At 38.9% G+C, this 18,498-nt stretch overlaps 2 protein-coding genes across 2 annotated transcripts in view; one reads left to right on the top strand and one right to left on the bottom strand.

The window, feature by feature from the left end:
* Positions 1-8,634: 8,634 nt before the first annotated feature.
* On the bottom strand, positions 8,635-18,012 carry LOC128092441 (uncharacterized). Its single transcript, XM_052706248.1, has 2 exons — positions 17,505-18,012; positions 8,635-9,835 (listed from the first exon to the last, which is right to left on the bottom strand). Exons 1-2 carry the CDS (start codon positions 17,854-17,856, stop codon positions 8,850-8,852), a joined length of 1,338 nt encoding a protein of 445 aa, XP_052562208.1. The 5' UTR covers positions 17,857-18,012; the 3' UTR covers positions 8,635-8,849.
* A 195-nt stretch (positions 18,013-18,207) lies between these two features.
* LOC128092355 (titin homolog) overlaps positions 18,208-18,498 on the top strand; it is a 15,431-nt gene continuing 15,140 nt past the window's right edge. The window contains exon 1 of the mRNA XM_052706010.1: positions 18,208-18,239. Within this exon, the coding sequence (XP_052561970.1) occupies positions 18,208-18,239 (32 nt within the window). The remainder of the gene's footprint in view (positions 18,240-18,498) is intronic.

The following is an 18,498-nucleotide window of genomic DNA, read 5'->3' on the forward strand; positions in this document are numbered from 1 at the left end:
CCATCGGAACATCCGCGGGGCCTCCGGCCACTCCGGATTGTGACCATTACTGCCGAAATGTCAAATTTCATGTCCAGTATCAAAAACCATAAAGTTTGATACCCATATTGCCCCAACTCTTACGGTCCGGCAAATGTCCCCCCATCGGACATCCGCAGGGCCTCCGGCCTCTTCAGAGTGTGGCCACTATTGCCGAAATGTCAAATTTCATGTCCAGTATCAAAAACCATAAAGTTTGATACCCGAAAAAAAAAAACGAAACTATTGGCACTACGCCCCCCGGGGCATGGCCTTCCTCTAACGTGGGATTTCTGCTCCAGCGCCTCTGACGAGACAGGAGAAACCGGGACCGACGTTTTACTTCACCATCCGATAGAAGCTCAGTGGATAAGGCGGGAATCGAACCCGCGTCTCATAGCATCATCGGGATCGGCAGCCGAAGCCGCTACCCCTGCGCCACGAGACCCACTACTGACAAAATGTCAAATTTCATGTCCAGTATCAAAAACCATAAAGTTTGATACCCATATTGCCTCAACTCTTACGGTCCGGCAAATGTCCCCCCATCGGAACATCCGCGGGGCCTCCGGCCACTCCAGATTGTGGCCACTATTGCCGAAATGTCAAATTTAATATCCAGTACCAAAAACCATAAAGTTTGATACCCATATTGCCCCAATTCTTACGGTCCGGCAAATGTCCCCCCATCGGAACATCCGCGGGGCCTCCGGCCACTCCGGATTGTGGCCACTACTGCCGAAATGTCAAATTTCATGTCCAGTATCAAAAACCATAAAGTTTGATACCCATATTGCCCTAATTCTTACGATCCGGCAAATGTCCCCCCATCGGAACATCCGCGGGGCCTCCGGCCACTCCAGATTGTGGCCACTACTGCCGAAATGTCAAATTTCATGTCCAGTATCAAAAACCATAAAGTTTGATACCCATATTGCTCCAACTCTTATGGTTCCGCAAATGTCCCCTTATCGGAACATCCGCGGGGCCTGCGGCCACTCCAGGTGGTGGCCACTACTGCCAAAATGTCAAATTTCATGTCCAGTATCAAAAACCATAAAGTTTGATACCCATATTGCCCTAATTCTTACGATCCGGCAAATGTCCCCCCATCGGAACATCCGCGGGGCCTCCGGCCACTCCAGATTGTGGCCACTACTGCCAAAATGTCAAATTTCATGTCCAGTATCAAAAACCATAAAGTTTGATACCCATATTGCTCCAACTCTTATGGTTCCGCAAATGTCCCCTTATCGGAACATCCGCGGGGCCTGCGGCCACTCCAGGTGGTGGCCACTACTGCCAAAATGTCAAATTTCATGTCCAGTATCAAAAACCATAAAGTTTGATACCCATATTGCCCCAATTCTTACGGTCCGGCAAATGTCCCCCCATCGGAACATCCGCGGGGCCTCCGGCCACTCCAGATTGTGGCCACTATTGCCGAAATGTCAAATTTTATGTCCAGTATCAAAAACCATAAAGTTTGATACCCATATTGCTCCAACTCTTATGGTTCCGCAAATGTCCCCTTATCGGAACATCCGCGGGGCCTGCGGCCACTCCAGGTGGTGGCCACTACTGCCAAAATGTCAAATTTCATGTCCAGTATCAAAAACCATAAAGTTTGATACCCATATTGCCCCAATTCTTACGGTCCGGCAAATGTCCCCCCATCGGAACATCCGCGGGGCCTCCGGCCACTCCAGATTGTGGCCACTACTGCCAAAATGTCAAATTTCATGTCCAGTATCAAAAACCATAAAGTTTGATACCCATATTGCCCCAATTCTTACGGTCCGGCAAATGTCCCCCCATCGGAACATCCGCGGGGCCTCCGGCCACTCCAGATTGTGGCCACTACTGCCAAAATGTCAAATTTCATGTCCAGTATCAAAAACCATAAAGTTTGATACCCATATTGCCCCAATTCTTACGGTCCGGCAAATGTCCCCCCATCGGAACATCCGCGGGGCCTCCGGCCACTCCAGATTGTGGCCACTATTGCCGAAATGTCAAATTTTATGTCCAGTATCAAAAACCATAAAGTTTGATACCCATATTGCCCTAATTCTTACGATCCGGCAAATGTCCCCCCATCGGAACATCCGCGGGGCCTCCGGCCACTCCGGATTGTGGCCACTACTGCCGAAATGTCAAATTTCATGTCCAGTATCAAAAACCATAAAGTTTGATACCCATATTGCCCCAATTCTTACGGTCCGGCAAATGTCCCCCCATCGGAACATCCCCGGGGCCTCCGGCCACTCCAGTTCAGGTGGTGGCCAGTTCCAATGATCGACTCCCGCGACTGGCATGTCTTAGTTGGTCCTTGCCTCCAAGCCATCTGCTCCCGGACCTCCAAGCCGTCTGCTACCGGGCCACCAGGCCATCTGCTTCTGATGTGTTCTCGTCGACGTCCAGCAATAGAATAAATTTTCGGGACCGACCGAGCCGAGTTTTGTTGGCTCGTCGACGATCCGAAAATTATGAGGTGGAGTGGGGGTGATTTTAGATACATCAATCTCACGTCTCTCGATTGACTGATTGGGAAACGTTCGTTCATCCAACCAGCGTGCACCAAAAAGAGGGGAAATTTGCCGAGAGGGGAATTCGTCACGTAACGTTTTCGCTTCGCGAAAATTTTGGATTGACACCACGTATAGAAACCTTAGGACAAAGTTCTTTGTCAAAAATCCGGGTAATCGATTGCTGATGGTTTCATCCACCGCACGAAACGGCAAAGGGTCCATTTTGCCCCAATTCCCCATTTTTTTTACATTTTTTCTTGAAAATCGGTCTGTATTTAGAGCGGAGGCTTTAGGCGGCTATCCAAAATGCACTTTACTTATGTGAAAATGTCCCAGGAACCCGAGCAGACGGAAATATCTTGGGAATAACATTTTTTGATATTTGAAAATACTAGGCCATTAACATTTTATGTTATTTATAACAAGATTTGTTATTCGTCGTTATTAATTTTTTGTTATTGGATTGTTATTGTAATAACAGACTAATAACATTTTTGGTTATTCTTCGAACAAATCTTTGTTATTATTTTTTGTTATTTTAACAACTAATCCAATCATCCCAATAACAGTTGGAGGTATTCTTCCATAACAAAAAATGTTATTCCTCAGTTGTTTTGGCTTTCAACCAATTTCAGATCAAAAACAAATTTTGGTCTGATAACATAAACTGTTTTTAAACCCTTCTACAAAAATTGACTTTTCAAGAAGATTCCATAACAGTTTCTGTTATTTTAACAGTATTTGTTATTGGAATGGCATGAATTTTGTTATTACCGTCAGCCCGGGAATCCAGTAAAAATAACCACGTGCACCGCAAAAATCATCTAGGGTCCATTTAACCCCCATTCCGCTATAAAAGCATTTTTGGCCGTTTTCAAATGTTAGGTCAGATTTTTAAAATCTGAAAATATTTTTATCGTATAGATCAGACAATTTTACATACGAATGACGATTTGCACTTGATTGTTTGACACATTTATTTTAATATAGAAATTAAACTTAATAAAAAGATTGAAGAATCAGTTTTGGGCCCATTTTCCCAAACGCAGAATAAACTGCCTTTTACATAATATTTATTTTCATCAACATAAATGTGTTAAACTATCAAGTGCAAATCGTCATTCTTATGTAAAATTGTCAGATCTTCACGATAACAATATTTTCAGATTTGGAAAAATTTGACCAAACATTTGAAAATGTCCAAAAATGCTTTTATAACGGAATTGGGGTTAAATGGACCCTAGATGGTTTTTGCGGTGCGAGTGGTTATTTTTACTGGATTCCTGGGACATTTTCACATAAGTTAAGTGCATTTTGGATGGCCGCATAAAGCCTCCGCTCTAAATACAGACCGATTTTCAAGAAAAACTGTAAAAAAATTGGAGAATTGGGGCAAAATGTACCCTTTGCCGTTTCGTGCGGTGAATGAAACTATCACAAATCGATTCCCCGGATTTTTTTACATAAGAAACATTATTTTTCATACCAGGGAACCAGCCGCGTTCAATTAAGTCCGATTTTGGGTTCCATTTCACCCACTGTGCAGTGTGGAGATATCGTGGCACTCGTTTTTTGAAACTGCTAACTTAAAATGGCTATATCTCGGCAATGGAACAACCAAAAATCTTCAAATTTATTTTGATAACAGTTGAAAATATATATTTTATTGCCCTTAAAACAGATTTAAAAAAAAAGTTTAAGTGTGTGCTCAAACCAACCTCTTACATTCTTGTCGATTTACATATACATATATTTACAACATAAAGTGGAATTTGATGAACTCTGCCTTCAATGTCAATCGTTTGAAAACTGACCGAATCTCACCCCTTAGAGGGGGTGACATTGGATAAAATGAAACTAAAATGATGCTCAAATACAAAGCTATGATCAAAACAAGTCATCTAACGGTGTTTCTTGTTCGAGGGAATTGTATTGACATGCTACAGTGTTTGAAGTAGAGATTTTCAAACATTTGGGCACTTTTCGAGTAATTCAAAAAAAAAATATTAAAAAGTTGATTTTTCGAAAGGTCATTTTGCCTTCCTCACTGAGGTAAGGCTATAATCCTGCACTAAAAATGAACTTTGTATAAAAACGTCGTAGACCCACCTTCATGTATACATATCGACTCAGAATCGAAAATTGAACAAATGTCTGTGTGTATGTGTGTGTGTATGTGTGTGTGTATGTATGTATGTAACCAACAAACTAGCTCATGTTTCTCGGCTCTGGCTGAACCGATTTGACTCGAACCTGTTGCACTCGACTTGGTTTAGGGTCCCATAGATCGAGTTTTATACAGATTGAAGTTTCGATAAGTAGTTCAAAAGTTATGTATAAAAATGTGTTTTCACATGTATCCGGATCTCACTTAAATGTATGTAAACTATGTCCGGCTCCACTATCCGACCCATCGTTGGTTAGGTTATCAAAAGACCTTTCCAACGAGTCCAAAACATTGAAGATCTGGCAACCCTGTCTCGAGATATGTCCACTTGAGTGATATTGATGTACTTTTTTATTCCGGATTTAAAAAATAGATGAAATTTGTGTACAGCCATTGTTGGCAATGAGTGAGGAAGGCTCCAACCACATAGGTGGATTAAGTTAGTTTTTGGCTTAAAACGTACTTCAACTTAAGACAGCTGCCAAAATGACAGAATTTGTTGCGGAAACGAGATTTTTTCAGCTAAGTCATCTTAAGATGTCCCCTACACAACCAATTCAACAGAATTTATTTTCATTGAAAAGCACCTGAGAAATTGTAAAATCCGCAAAAAAATCACTTTGGCTCAATCTCACCCAAAAGACCCAATGTCACCCCCACCCCAATGTTTTAACATTAAAAAAATGCAGTTTCTCAATATTTCATCAACGCTCCTTTGGCCGCCATCCTAGATTTAATTATTTCAAATCACCTTAGAGAATATTTGAGGTCATATTTGAATTCCACGACCCAGAAAAAGACGAAATTTTTCGTGATTCGATTTTCTAAAGTTAGACTTTTCTGATGGCTTCAGACAATCGAGTCTGGACTGAACTTCCAATGCTACCAAACAATCAAAACATTCCAGTTTAAACTTAAAATCGCTCACAACTTGACATTTTTTTCATCTGTTTCCGATTCAAAACACTTTTCTCACCTTCTCACCTCTTCTCACGTGAATCACCAGCGAGCCAGACGAGCAGGATGAGAATCGCGTGGAAAGTTTGGCCTTGAAGGGGAGAAAGCTTTTTTTCTGCCAAAGCTTGCATGCAAGTTGGCCATGAAACCTCGGGTAGCTTTTTGGCTCTTCAGCGATCGTGCGATCGTGATCTTGACGAAAGAAAGGAAAGAAAGAAAGCAGCAAACTGGGTGAAAAAAAGGGTGGAAATAAAACGGAAGCTTTTTGAACTGTGAGCTTTTGACTTCAAGACACTGAAATGAAATCAGACGTAAGTTTCATACCATAAACATATTGTTTTAAAAAAAATAGCTGCGAAATATACGTGTTTTAACGTTTTAAATATTGTGGAAGAAAACAGGTTGACGCAAATTCACCAACATAAATGTACTGATCCCAAGCTCCAGAAAGGACCTTAAACTAAATTATTTAATAATAAAAGCACCTTTTATGAAACTAGTAATCTCTCAAATTTTGGAAACCCGCAAACTTGGAAATCTTTTATGGTATTTAGTTGATATCTGGCGATGGTTGGCTCCCACTGATCATTTTTGATTCATTCTTTATCTTTAGCTAATCTGTCAATAACGGTATAGCAGCTCATTGGCAGTCAACGATGCTTTGGCATCAAACACCGTCTGCCTGTGTGGATCAATCGGACCGCGCGCTGGACTCACAATCCAGAGGTCGCTGGTTCGAATCCCGAGGCGGACGCAAAAATTTCTAAGTGTAAATATAGGTAATCGGTGCCCTCTCCCCGTGCCATACCTTCACACTTAGGAGATCCGGGAGGCGGAGTCTTGTCGCAAAAAAGAACGATACACACCTGTGGATCAGTTGACGAAACCGCAAGGTTTAAGAGGGCCACATTATAAGGTGTTACGTCGATTCCGTTTTTTTCCGTTTGGCATCAAACATCTTTTTTACTGACCTTTTACTTGTATGTAGACAATTACGTGCTATTTCACCAGTAAAAAATATAAATTTAAACAAAATACTATGTTTCTAAGCCTTTTGACCTTAAGCATTTGCATGCAAGATTTTTCAAACACTGGCCGAACACTAAACTGTTCAGAACTTGTGGGAAGACTGCCATAATTATGAAAGTTGGTGTAAGCACAATTATTTTCAAAAACTTGTTTTCGTGCTATCTTGTCGCACGTGCCTTTTTTGATTTAAATTAAGTACACCATTGTGCACATTTCGACAATATCATATACCCCTAAAACTTGATTTCAATCTTTAGGTATTCAAAAAAAACCCGTAAAATGTAGGTATGTGCAAATGTTTTCTTTAAGGGGTTACATACACGTAGAAAATCACGAAATTTCAAATTACAGAAGTTTATTAAATCCACTTAAAAGATGATTTTCAGTCACTCCTGAATGTTTCATGAAGATATTTCATGATTAAACTGAGTAAGAGACGATTTAATCTCAAAAATTTGCCATGCGCAAAGCGAACTGTCAAACTTTATGAGCGTTTTTCTCTAAGGCCGATGCAAATATTTTTAAAAGTTTTTTTCCCTCGGCTCTGGCTGAGGTCGAGGGGGGGGGGGGGGGGGGGGGCCAAAAAAAAATTAATAACAAGCCATAGTCTCAACATTTGAATGCAAAAAGTGTTTTAAAATGCATTTTACATTTGTTCAGTTGTTTTGCAATCATTAGTTTAAAAAAAAATGATTTGGCGAAAACAAAAATTTTAGCAAAAAAAATTTTTGCGATACTAACATCAAAAATTCGGAAGAATTTAAAGTCAACCCAATTGTGCCAAAAATGATTCTAAACGCAGAGGAATGCATTTTATATTGATTTCAGCTGATAGGACTTAAGCTTCCATTGAAATTTAGAAAAAATATTTGTTTGCCCCCTCGATTTTTCGAGCCAACTTTGAAGGGGGGGGGGGGGGGGGGTCGGGAAACTTTAGATAAAATTACACATACAAGACATTGGTATGCAAATATGCAAATATTAACAATAAGTTGATTTACGGGTGCATCGATATCTCGAGATAGTATGGACCAAATAGGTTTAAATTCTGGATGAAGACTTCCAACACATATCCCGTGTGCATGACGAACCTCGATTTTGAAATTTTGTATTTTCAAAAATTACGATTTTATATATGAGAAACAAAAAATATTCTCATCTTTTTTTAAAATAAACTTTTCGAAAATTAGCTTTCGTCAGGCACACGGGACCGGTTTAACGAGGCTTCACCAAAATTTTGAGCTGCTTTGGTCCAAACAGTGTTGAGCTATCGTGGCACCCGTTTTTTGAAACTGTTAACATCAAATAGCTATATCTCGGCAACGGTACTACCAAATGTCTTTAAAATTTATTTTGTTAAGATTTTAAAATGTATATTTAAATGCCCTGAAAACACATTAAAAAATAATGTTTAAGTGTGTGCTCAAACCAGCCTCTGACATTTTTGCCAATTTAGATGTATGTAACCCCTCAACTTATGAGAGCTATGGGATCGAATCATGCAACGTCAAGCCAACAAAAACAGACAAGCCATGAGAAAGTGAAAATATTGACAACTGGAAGAGATTTTTGTAGCAAATACAATTCAAGGAACCATCGAGGAATTGATTCTTCAAGTGAAAGAAAAAATCGAGCAAGGAAGAGCATTGATGTATGCAGTTTGAAGGGATTGAAGAAAAAATCATCGGTTCATGGAGCAATATTGAGATCAAGAAGATCGCCAACAATAGAGTCGACTAGCAGTACAATTATTTTGAATATCGTTTTTGTTTGTGTCAAGAAAATGTCAAAACAGTTAATTTTAAAACCAACAAATAAAAGACATAATGAAATATTAAAAGGGCAAATGTGATTCGAAATAGTATGTAAAAAATCTCAATTTACCCCAGACGAAGCATCTAATGTTTAAGGTTAAGGAGCAGAATGCCTTTATTGAGAACTTCCAATCCAGACTTAACGATACACTTTTGTGGTTTGTAGCAAGTAAATATGAATAAGTTACTAAATGCTAAATACTTATACCTAATACTTTCAATATGTAGCTTTATTTGTAGCATCTTTGATTTAGTTTCATTATTTTTGGTATGGTTAAAGATAATTAATTAGCTATTTATTTACTCTCAACAAAACAAGCCTTCCATCAATCCTCATTTAACAGTCCTCCCGACTGCCAGCCGCCTTCTTCTGTACTTCATCTGGGCCAAGTTCCGCTGCTTGTATGGCGTTTGACTGTCTCCGCTCACTTGGCCTGTCCACTCGTTGTTCTGCTGTTGTTGCTGCTGCTGCTGCTGGAAGAACCCTCCGTGACTGTTGTAATAGCTCTGCCCGTAGTCGCCACCATCGCTGAACTGCTTCTGCTCGAATGCTCCACCGTACGGATCTCCGGCTTCGCCCCGGTTCCAACCGGTCCATCCGTCCCAACCATCCCGCCGGGCAAACTGCAGATCGTTCACGTCGAAGAAGTTGTCCTCGCCGGTTTCCGGGAGTTGGTCGACGTACGTCGACGGTGGTGGCGTCGTAATGTCATAATAGTTGTGCTGTTGGGACTCGTAACCTAGCGGGATGTACTTTCCACCAAAGTCCTCCATCTGCTGGTGCGTGTGCTTGATCGCGTACGGTCCGTAGCCAGGCTTTTTGGTCGTGCTCAGCTTTTTAATCTTGAACTGTGGCTTCACCTTTACCTTCTGCAGCTGGATCTTCTTGTTGAAGCCCGTTTCCTTCCGGATCGGAATGTGCACCACCTCCAGCTTGCTACTCTCGGTCTTATCGCTGCTGTGAGGATGCTGGAACATCAGCTTCAACGCGATCAACGCCGACACCAGCAGCGACTTCTTGCTCAGCAGCAGCGACAGCCCGGTAGCCAGAACCAGCTTCTTCAGCACAAAGTGCAGCAGCAGGGCCTTCAGCGCCAAAATTCCCAACCCGATCGGGACCGCCTTCTTCATGTGCTTCTTCCAGCCCTTGCGGTGCTTCTTGCGCTTGTTCCGCTTCTTGCGACCCTTTTTGCCCTTTTTGCCACCCTCGCCGCTTTCTTCGCTGTACACGTGGTACGAACCGCCGCCATGGCCGCCACCTCCGCCGTCGGTTACAACGATGTTGTTGTTGCTTCCTCCACCTTGACCCTTTTTGCGACCTGTGGAGTTTGGAAAAGAAAGGAACATAAGTTAGTTTATTTGTGCAAGTGTGGAAATAATGTTAAAAATAAAGAACGATAACGTTTCTAAACTTGACTTAATCCAACCATAACATGTAAACTTTTCAATAGTTCAAAAAAATTACAAAATACCGTATATTTTTGAAATGCTCAAATTTGCATAATTTGCAATATAGCAAACAAAGCGAATTAGAGTTTTCATTTGTAAAATACTAAATTTTTCACAAAATATGATATTTTTCGAAAAAAATTAAATTTTCATAATTTGCAATATTAGTTTTAAACGATTTGAGATTTCATTTGCATTTTAAACTTTTTAAGAGTTTTTTTTTTTGATGAATTAATAAAATTTACACAAAATACAGTGTTTTTTCAAAACACTCAAATATTTATAATTTGCAATATGGGTATCAAACGATTCGAAATTTAGCACGCATTTTTATTATTTAAGAGTTTTTCTATAAATAAAATACTCATACAGTCCCGACTTGATTATCCGAAGCCCTTGGAAAAAAATCACTTCGGATAATCGAATCACAAAAAAAAATTTTTTTTGCTGTCTTATTTTTTATTGTTGAGCTTTAGTATGACCCATAAACTACTCTAAAGTGATTCCAAATTTTTAAATCCTAGAATGGTGCTGATGCAATATTGAAAAAAAATGCATTTTGTAATTAAATAGGCAATAAACTATTCAAATTTGACTAAAGAAGAGAAGAGTCGCAGAATTCAAATTTGACGTTGAAAGCAAGAAAATAAAAAAAAACATGAAAACAAAATTGTGCCTGTCTCGATTATCCGAAGTCCCATTTAAACCTTCGGAAAATTGAACTTCGGATAATCGAGTCTGGACTGTATTTTAACAAAATACCGCTTTATTTTTTTTTTAATATCGTTTTTATTGAAAATACTAAAATTTTCATGATTTGCAATATGAGTATCAAACGATGCAAAATGCTGTTTGCTACTGTACTGTATTTCTTCTAAAATACTCAAATTTTCATAATTTGCAATATGAGTATCAAACGATTTGAAATTTCGGATGCATTTTTGCTGCTATAGTTTTTTGAATGAATTACTAAAATTTTCACAAAATACCTTATTTTTGAAGGTACTAAAATTTGCATAATTTTTCAAGCATCGCCAAAAATCTTATTGTGTGAAAATTTGAACACTTAACCCTCTACTGCCCAAATATTTTTTTTCGAAAATATTTATTTTTCCCGTGTTCAGGAGGTCATTTTGAGCAACTTTTGTTCTACGAAAAACTTTACTTCTCTTGTTTTATGTTTTTCTTGTTTCATTTTTAGTATTTTAATTTACATTTATCTTGTTAAGTTTATGTTTGTTTTTGGTAGTATTTGGCCTATTATACCACCTAATATAATTACATTTTGGCTATCTAATTTTTTCACGTTTTTACAGTCACTTTTTCAATTTTTTGCATGTTTTTCACATTTTCTGCTATAGAATGGCACCATCATCATTTAAATTGCAGAAAAAGCGTAGAGGCATAGCCTGAGACACTACAAAAATTACTGCATACTTCTTTTTACTGAACATATAGGAAATGTTAGTAAAAAACACAGCCAAAGTTGACCCCTAAAAAAAATGACATTTTTAAAAACATTGGCATAGTCACAAGTTAAACTTCCAACCCTGATATGAGGAATGAGGATGCAATAGAAATTCTTTGTTTTGAACGTTTTTGCTAAAAACTTATAAGTTACGGAGGCAAACTTCCTAAAATATAGGAATTCGTACTTTTTTTTTTATTTCAGTGTAATTGAATGCTCGACATCAAAGTTCATAGTTTTGTGATATTTTGAGAGCTGAAGCATGATACAAAAAAAGGGATCAAGTCTCCCCACTCTCCCCTACAATTGCTGAGAATTTGATCCAGAGTTGATCTAAAAAATGAAGGTGGGTAATTCTCTACCAACTCACATGAAATCGGGAAAAATTGCCTCGACCTCTCTTCGATTTGCGTGAAATTTTGTCCTAAGGGGTAACTTATGTCCCTGATCACGAACCGAGGTCCGTTTTTTTATTACCTCGTGGCGGAGGGGCGGTACGACCCCTTTCAGTTTTGAACATGCGAAAAAAGACATGTTTTTCAATAATTTGCAGCCTGAAACGGTGATGAGATGGAGATTTGGTGTCAAGGAGACTTTTATTGTAAATTGGACGCCCGATTTAATGGCGTACTCAAAATTTCGAAAAAACGTATTTTTCATCGAAAAAAACACACACTCCAAGTAGAAAAAGCAGCTCTTTTAAGACCTACCGGAAAGTTAACCAGTTCAATTGACACCTTCGAATTAAAAGGTACCGAGAAATTCAATTGTAGTAATAGCCGTTCCTAAGTGCGAACGCCAAAAATCGTTAATTGCTCATCCACCAAACGACAGCTCGTTGAGCATGAAATCGCGACCCAAGCTGGCTGGTTACCCAATTGGTTATGCTCGGTCGAAAATTTTGTGTGAAACAATTCCCAGCTCGATTGGTTTCGCGGTGTTATTTATTCCGGTAAAACGGATGGTCCAACAAGCATAATGGAGTGTCGATCGAGGGATTAAAATTACGCGACTTTGTTGGTGAAAATCGGCGGAAATTTTGATCGATTGTCTGACAATTGTTGGCAGTTATGTTACTTGTACAGGTTTGGATCATCGTATAATGAAAGTTACAATTATAATTAAATGCCATGAAGATATTTTTTCCTGTTTAAAATAACACTGAATGTGACATTTTCAAGCACCATAAATTCTCCAAATCTCCCAAATGAAGCCATTCCTGGGCCACACATGAGCAAAAACCAGCGAATCGTATCAACGATGTTGGTGCGTGGTTGAACGCGATGCCCACGAGTGACCACTGATTAAGACCACATTAAACACCTCGCGGCTTAAAATACCTCGGAGAGAAAGAGACCAGAGGGTTTGTTTTACAACTCTTTTGAGCAACTCGAGTGTTGGTCACGCTTGAAATGCTGGTTTCCTCGCAATGTTTACCCGTGAATCTTCCGTGAAGAAATGGTCGAAATCGGAACTTGCGAGGTATTAGAAAATGTTGCCGGCTAGCGTTTTTTTTTTTCAAGCGCAATCGAGATCAACATGTGTAAACAGAGTGAGCATCGCCGGTGGCCTTCGGGAGAAAGTGTTACGCCGCGGAACATGCAATTTTAGTTGCGTTGAGCGATCGTCTTATCAGCATGTTCTAAATTGGTTTGGTTTAATTGTGTAAAACAAGTTTTCTAATTTGAAAATAATTGTGTTGCGTTGTGTCTGTTTGGCTATCTAAATGTTTACAAGTAGCGAATTTTGTTGATGTACACGGAGAAAAAAAGAGTTCCCAAATCGTGAACAAGTGTTTATGAAAATGGGTACCACGAACAAAGTGTTCAAATCCCATGATACGTCTTTCTAACTTTTTTTCTCCGTGTATAAGGTCATTATAAATTAATTTAAATCGATCGGGGGGAAGGGCAAAAAAATAAAAATAAGTGTTGAAAATTAATTTTACATTAGTCCAGTTATTTTGCAATTATAAGTTTTCAAAATAGCCGGGACCGTGGTGTAGGGGTAAGCGTGGTTGCCTCTCACCCAGTCGGCCTGGGTTCGATCCCAGAAGGTCCCGGTGGCAAATTTTGAGACGAGATTTGTCTGATCACGCCTTCCGTCGGACAGGGAAGTAAATGTTGGGTCCTGCCTCGGTGGAGTCGCTGGTAGGCAGTTGGACTAACAATCCAAAGGTCGTCAGTTCGAATCCCGGGGTGGATGGAAGCTAAGGTGTAAAAAGAGGTTTGCAATTGCCTCAACAATCAAGCCTTCGGACACCTAGTTTCGAGTAGGAATCTCGTAATCGAGAACGGCAAGGCAATGCTATAGAGCGAATAATTTGATTTAGGTTTTTGATTTGAAGTTTTCAAAATATCTAAGTGATTGACGAAAATTTGTTAATTTGCAAAAAAATATTTTGCGTAACTGTATGTCGGAATTTCACAACAATTCAAAATATTTTTAAACGAGCCCAAACATGATAAATATGATTATAAATGCAACTTCTATTTTCATTAATTTTTATTTTTGAAAAGAAGATTTGTTTGCCCCCTGATATTTCGAGCCTATTTTGAAGAAGGGAGGGGGAAAAAAGACACAAAGGCCTTATTTCATTTCAAAATCATTAAGGATCATTCGACCCAAATTCACTCACAATCCAGACAAGTTCTCAGTTTGAGAAAATTCATTTCTAGTGATAATTTTGATTAATGATGTGAATCCGATTTGTACTTAATTTGAAATTGTAATAAAAATAAAAAATGCAAAAAAAATGTTCATGGATTCTAATTTCTACTGGAAACTTCTAAAGCCCACCATCAGTTGATTACGTGTACTTTGTACACACTTTCTGGACACTGTAAGATTCGTCAAAATACGCGCCGGCCTGTTGGTTTAGGAAGTAATGTATTATAAATGTCAAGCACTGACATCAAAAATAATATTTCTCAGTATTGTTTTCATAAGGACGTAAAGACCATACCTTCACACTTAAGAGACCCGAGAGGCGGAGTCTTGTCCGAAAAAAACGATACACTTGTGTGGATCCGTTGACGAAGCCACAAGGGTTATTAGGGCCACATTATAAGATGGTAACGTCGGAATCGTTTTTTGTCTTCATCGATGGAGTAAGGCTATAAGGGGTTGTTCAAATATTACATGCAGAGATTTTCGAGATTTCAGACCCCCCTCCCCCTGTCACGCACTTTCCCAATACCTTTAACATGAGCTGTCACAAACTCAATGTAATTTTTAACCTTCGATAACATATTTCTTCCAAACAATTAAAACTCAATTTAGAAAAAAAAAAACATTTATTACCAGAGCCGTGTAGATTATGACACTTGAATTGTCTATAACAAAATGCATAACAAACCCGATTAACCTATAACTAAACCGTTTTGCCTCTTGGGCTTCCCTTTATTGATGAAAATGTAAATTTAGTATTTCATATTAATTTTCAAAAAAATTTCGGTAAAAATATTCAAACAGTTATTTTTGGCGCCCCAAATTTTCACCAATTTTTAAAATATTTCTTTTATATTTCAATCATAATTATTAGGTTATTTTGTAGTTCTTCTTAAGCTGTTAGCGTCTAAAAGCAAAGCAATCCACTTTAACGACCCCTGGGTCTTTTACGGTCTCTGTTGCAAGTTCCTGTTCATTTCTAGGCGTCCGAAGGTTATGTGTGGTGAGTCACCCAAAACCTCATTTACGCAAATGGACCGATGGTTTACTTCCCCATCCGATAGAAAGCCAGGAGGATAAGGCGAGCGTCTATTCTGCTTTAATTGTCTATTGAGGAGTTTTTACTGATATGACAAAATTGTTCAATCATTGATGTCGGCGCACCCAATGGCTAGCGCCCTTGGCGGTCGTAATTTGCGCTAACCCCTAGGTACGGCGCTAGTGATATGATCCTTCATCATACCCATATTTGGTTGAGTAATAAAAAGTCTATCTAACGAGTCAAAAAAAATAAAAAAAATGAAGATCTGCCAACTATTGGTCAAGTTATGACACCAACACTAGGAGTGAGGAAGGCACAAACCATTTAAGTGTTTTGAGTTATTTTTGTAAATAGATTGAAAATTAATTAAAACTGGCTTTGTTTACAAATGGATCTTGTGTCCTATTGAAAAGTATTTCGAGATTTTTACTAATCTCTTTGAGCTTTGAAACAAAACCAAAATTATTTTGATAGACAAATAACACAGTCCAACAAGATTTTGTCTCTGAGACGAGTATATGTGTTCCTAGTAGAATTTTGCCTGCTGAATCCGAATCCGGGTCCAGAATTGCTCCAAATGGTCCCAATTTTGAGATACACCCGTTTGAAATGTTAGTTTAGGCCAAAATTAGCTACTTTGTTGACTATTTTACAAAAGAACTATTGAATAAACAACTAAACCAATACATGTATCTTAAAGTTCACGTTTTCCCCTTTCTGAAACACCCCTGGTTTTTAAAATTTGATTGTTTCTACGCATATTTATAGCCATTTTAAAATTATATTTTCAGTTGGTTCTCATTCAAGTTTATCCAATTTGCATGCAAGTCAAATTCTAATTTTAAAATGGCTATAAATATGCGTAGAAACAATCAAATTTTAAAAACCAGGGGTGTTTCAGAAAGGGGAAAACGTGAAATTTAAGATACATGTATTGGTTTAGTTGTTTATTCAATAGTTCTTTTGTAAAATAGTCAACAAAGTAGCTAATTTTGGCCTAAACTAACATTTCAAACGGGTGTATCTTAAAATTGGGACCATTTGGAGCAATTCTGGACCCGGATTCGGATTCAGCAGACAAAATTCTACTAGGAACTCATATTCTCGTCTCAGAGACAAGAAACATTTGATTTTTTGTTGAACTGTGTAATTGACATATTATTTCTAATGACAAAACAAACAAAAAAAAAATTTTTTTTAAATTAAATTATTTATCATTACAGTCCAGATTCGATTAACCTAAGTTCTATAATCTGGAGGTATTCATAGAAATTTAGAATTATCAGAACTTTGACGTTCAATTATAGCTTATTAAAATCGTTTTTAACAAAATCAAGTAAAATATTGCTCACAAAATAATGTGTTCAAGGATCGAATCCTTGATCTAACAAACATACGAAATTTTCCCTTATTTACTTAAACATTGGAAGATGTAAGTATTTCATTGAAAAAGGTTTAATTTCAGAAAACGTTTCATTAGATTAAAAAACAGTTTTTGTTTAAAATATTTAAATTAAACTTGATATCTTATAATTTTCTCTTTCAAAAAACTATTGAGTATTGAGAGTTGTTTACTCTAAATAAGGTTGACCACAATTAAGACACTTTCAGAACTGAAACTTTTGATCTTTTCCATGCGGAAAAACTTTTGATTTCCTTGTTTTTCTCTCCCATATCTCCTGCTTATCTCATACCACTGATCTTATTCACATTTCCGCGGTCATGACTTCGTTATCAAGCCGAAAAAATACCTCTTACTTTGCGAAAAAATATTCGAAACGAAAAACATAAAAGCATTTGAGCACCGGAACACTTTTCGTCGTGATTTTGTTATGCAAAAACACATCAATTTGGCGCAATTGAACAGAGAATTAATGAGTTCACGATAACAAAGTGGCTTCCGAGGCCGATGCGAGGCGTTATCGCTGGCGGCTCGCCGGAATTATCATAAAACAAAGTGATTATTGAGGTTGGTGGCTCGTCGAGCATAGATATGGAAAAGAAATGTGGGCTGGGGAGTTTCTTTTATTGAGTTGTTTCGGGCAATTAAAAGCACGCCATCGAAGGAGACCGCGGAGCATTGGGAGATGGAGGCTGATACGATGGACTTTCCACTTTTGATGTGGCCGGTTTGTTTGAGTGGGTGCCAGACGGAAATGATTAATCTCGGTTGAACTCGTTTGTGTCAATGCTCTGGGAGATTGGGAGTTTACACGCTTTCGTTGAACTCAAATTCTTCTCATTTTAAAATGGCAATTGGGCAACATCCAGAAATTAAATCGAGGGCATTTTCTATGAACTAGTCAGTGATGTAACTTTCGTCAATTCAAAAATTCAAGTGTTCATTAAGTTCACAAACCCATCATTGCGGTCGCCTGCTCTTTCCGGCTAGGATCAATCCGTCGTAACTCCAAAAGCTGATGATCGCGCAGAGCTGGAGCAGAACTTGGCAAACTTGTCGTCACCGGCGTCGTCGTCGTCGTTTCATTTCTCGGCACCATCAAACCACTCTGGATGGCCAGCTCACGGATCGATCGCAGGTTCGTCCTCACGTCAACGGCCCCAGCGTTGGCCTTGGCATCGGTTAGTTTCTTCAGCAGTTCCTCGTAGGACAGCCCACGACTTCCCCCGACGGAACCCGTTACACAGATCGTTAGCACTACCAGCAGGATTGACCGGGTTGGGCATTTCATTTTCACTTGATTTCCCATCACAGCACAGTGTACAAACAAGCTCACACTTCCCTTAGTGGATTTAGAACTTTCACTTGTTCCCGACTGCTGAACACGGTTCCCCGGCTTGCTCAGAACATTCCTGACGAGGTTCAACGGCCCAAACGGTCCAAACTGTTTCGCGAACGCGCGGCTTTCAACAAAATAGCGATCTGATCTGGTTTAGGACCGCAGTCGGACTAAATTGGAAAAACTATTACAATCAATAAAACCAACCAAAGAAAATCGGTTTTCCCTTCGGCAAACCTGTGGCCAACAACCGATGCATCGCGCTCGCCACTCGCAAGCTCATATCCTACATAATTGCATTTGCACATATGCAGCTCAACGATGAACATGATAACTGGCTCCCTGCTGAAAGCGTTACGCAATGCTGCAATAAATCCTAATTGCCGCTAAGTTAGTGCTGATACGGAGCCAAGCATTTAATTTTCACCCACTTGAAGGTGGTCGGCTGTGGGCACAGCAGGAAGGTAACTAATGGAATTGGAAATGTTTAGCAAATGAGCTTAAGATTGTTAAGAGCACCGCAGAAAGGTTTGCGTGCCAGTTGATGGAGATTCGATCACTACAGTAGAGGAAACAGTTTGAACTAGCTAAAGAAAAAAGACAACAAGACAA

This window comes from Culex pipiens, chromosome 1 (assembly GCF_016801865.2).
Source record: "Culex pipiens pallens isolate TS chromosome 1, TS_CPP_V2, whole genome shotgun sequence".
NCBI classification, from domain to species: domain Eukaryota; kingdom Metazoa; phylum Arthropoda; class Insecta; order Diptera; family Culicidae; genus Culex; species Culex pipiens.

Coding starts and splice junctions, on each gene's coding strand:
- LOC128092441 (XM_052706248.1), bottom strand. CDS start 17,856: ATGGGAAATCAAGTGAAAATGAAATGCCCAACCCGGTCAATCCTGCTG. Junction 9,836..17,504: donor GCAGGCGACCGCAATGATGG/GTTTGTGAACTT, acceptor CAAACTCCACAG/GTCGCAAAAAGGGTCAAGGT.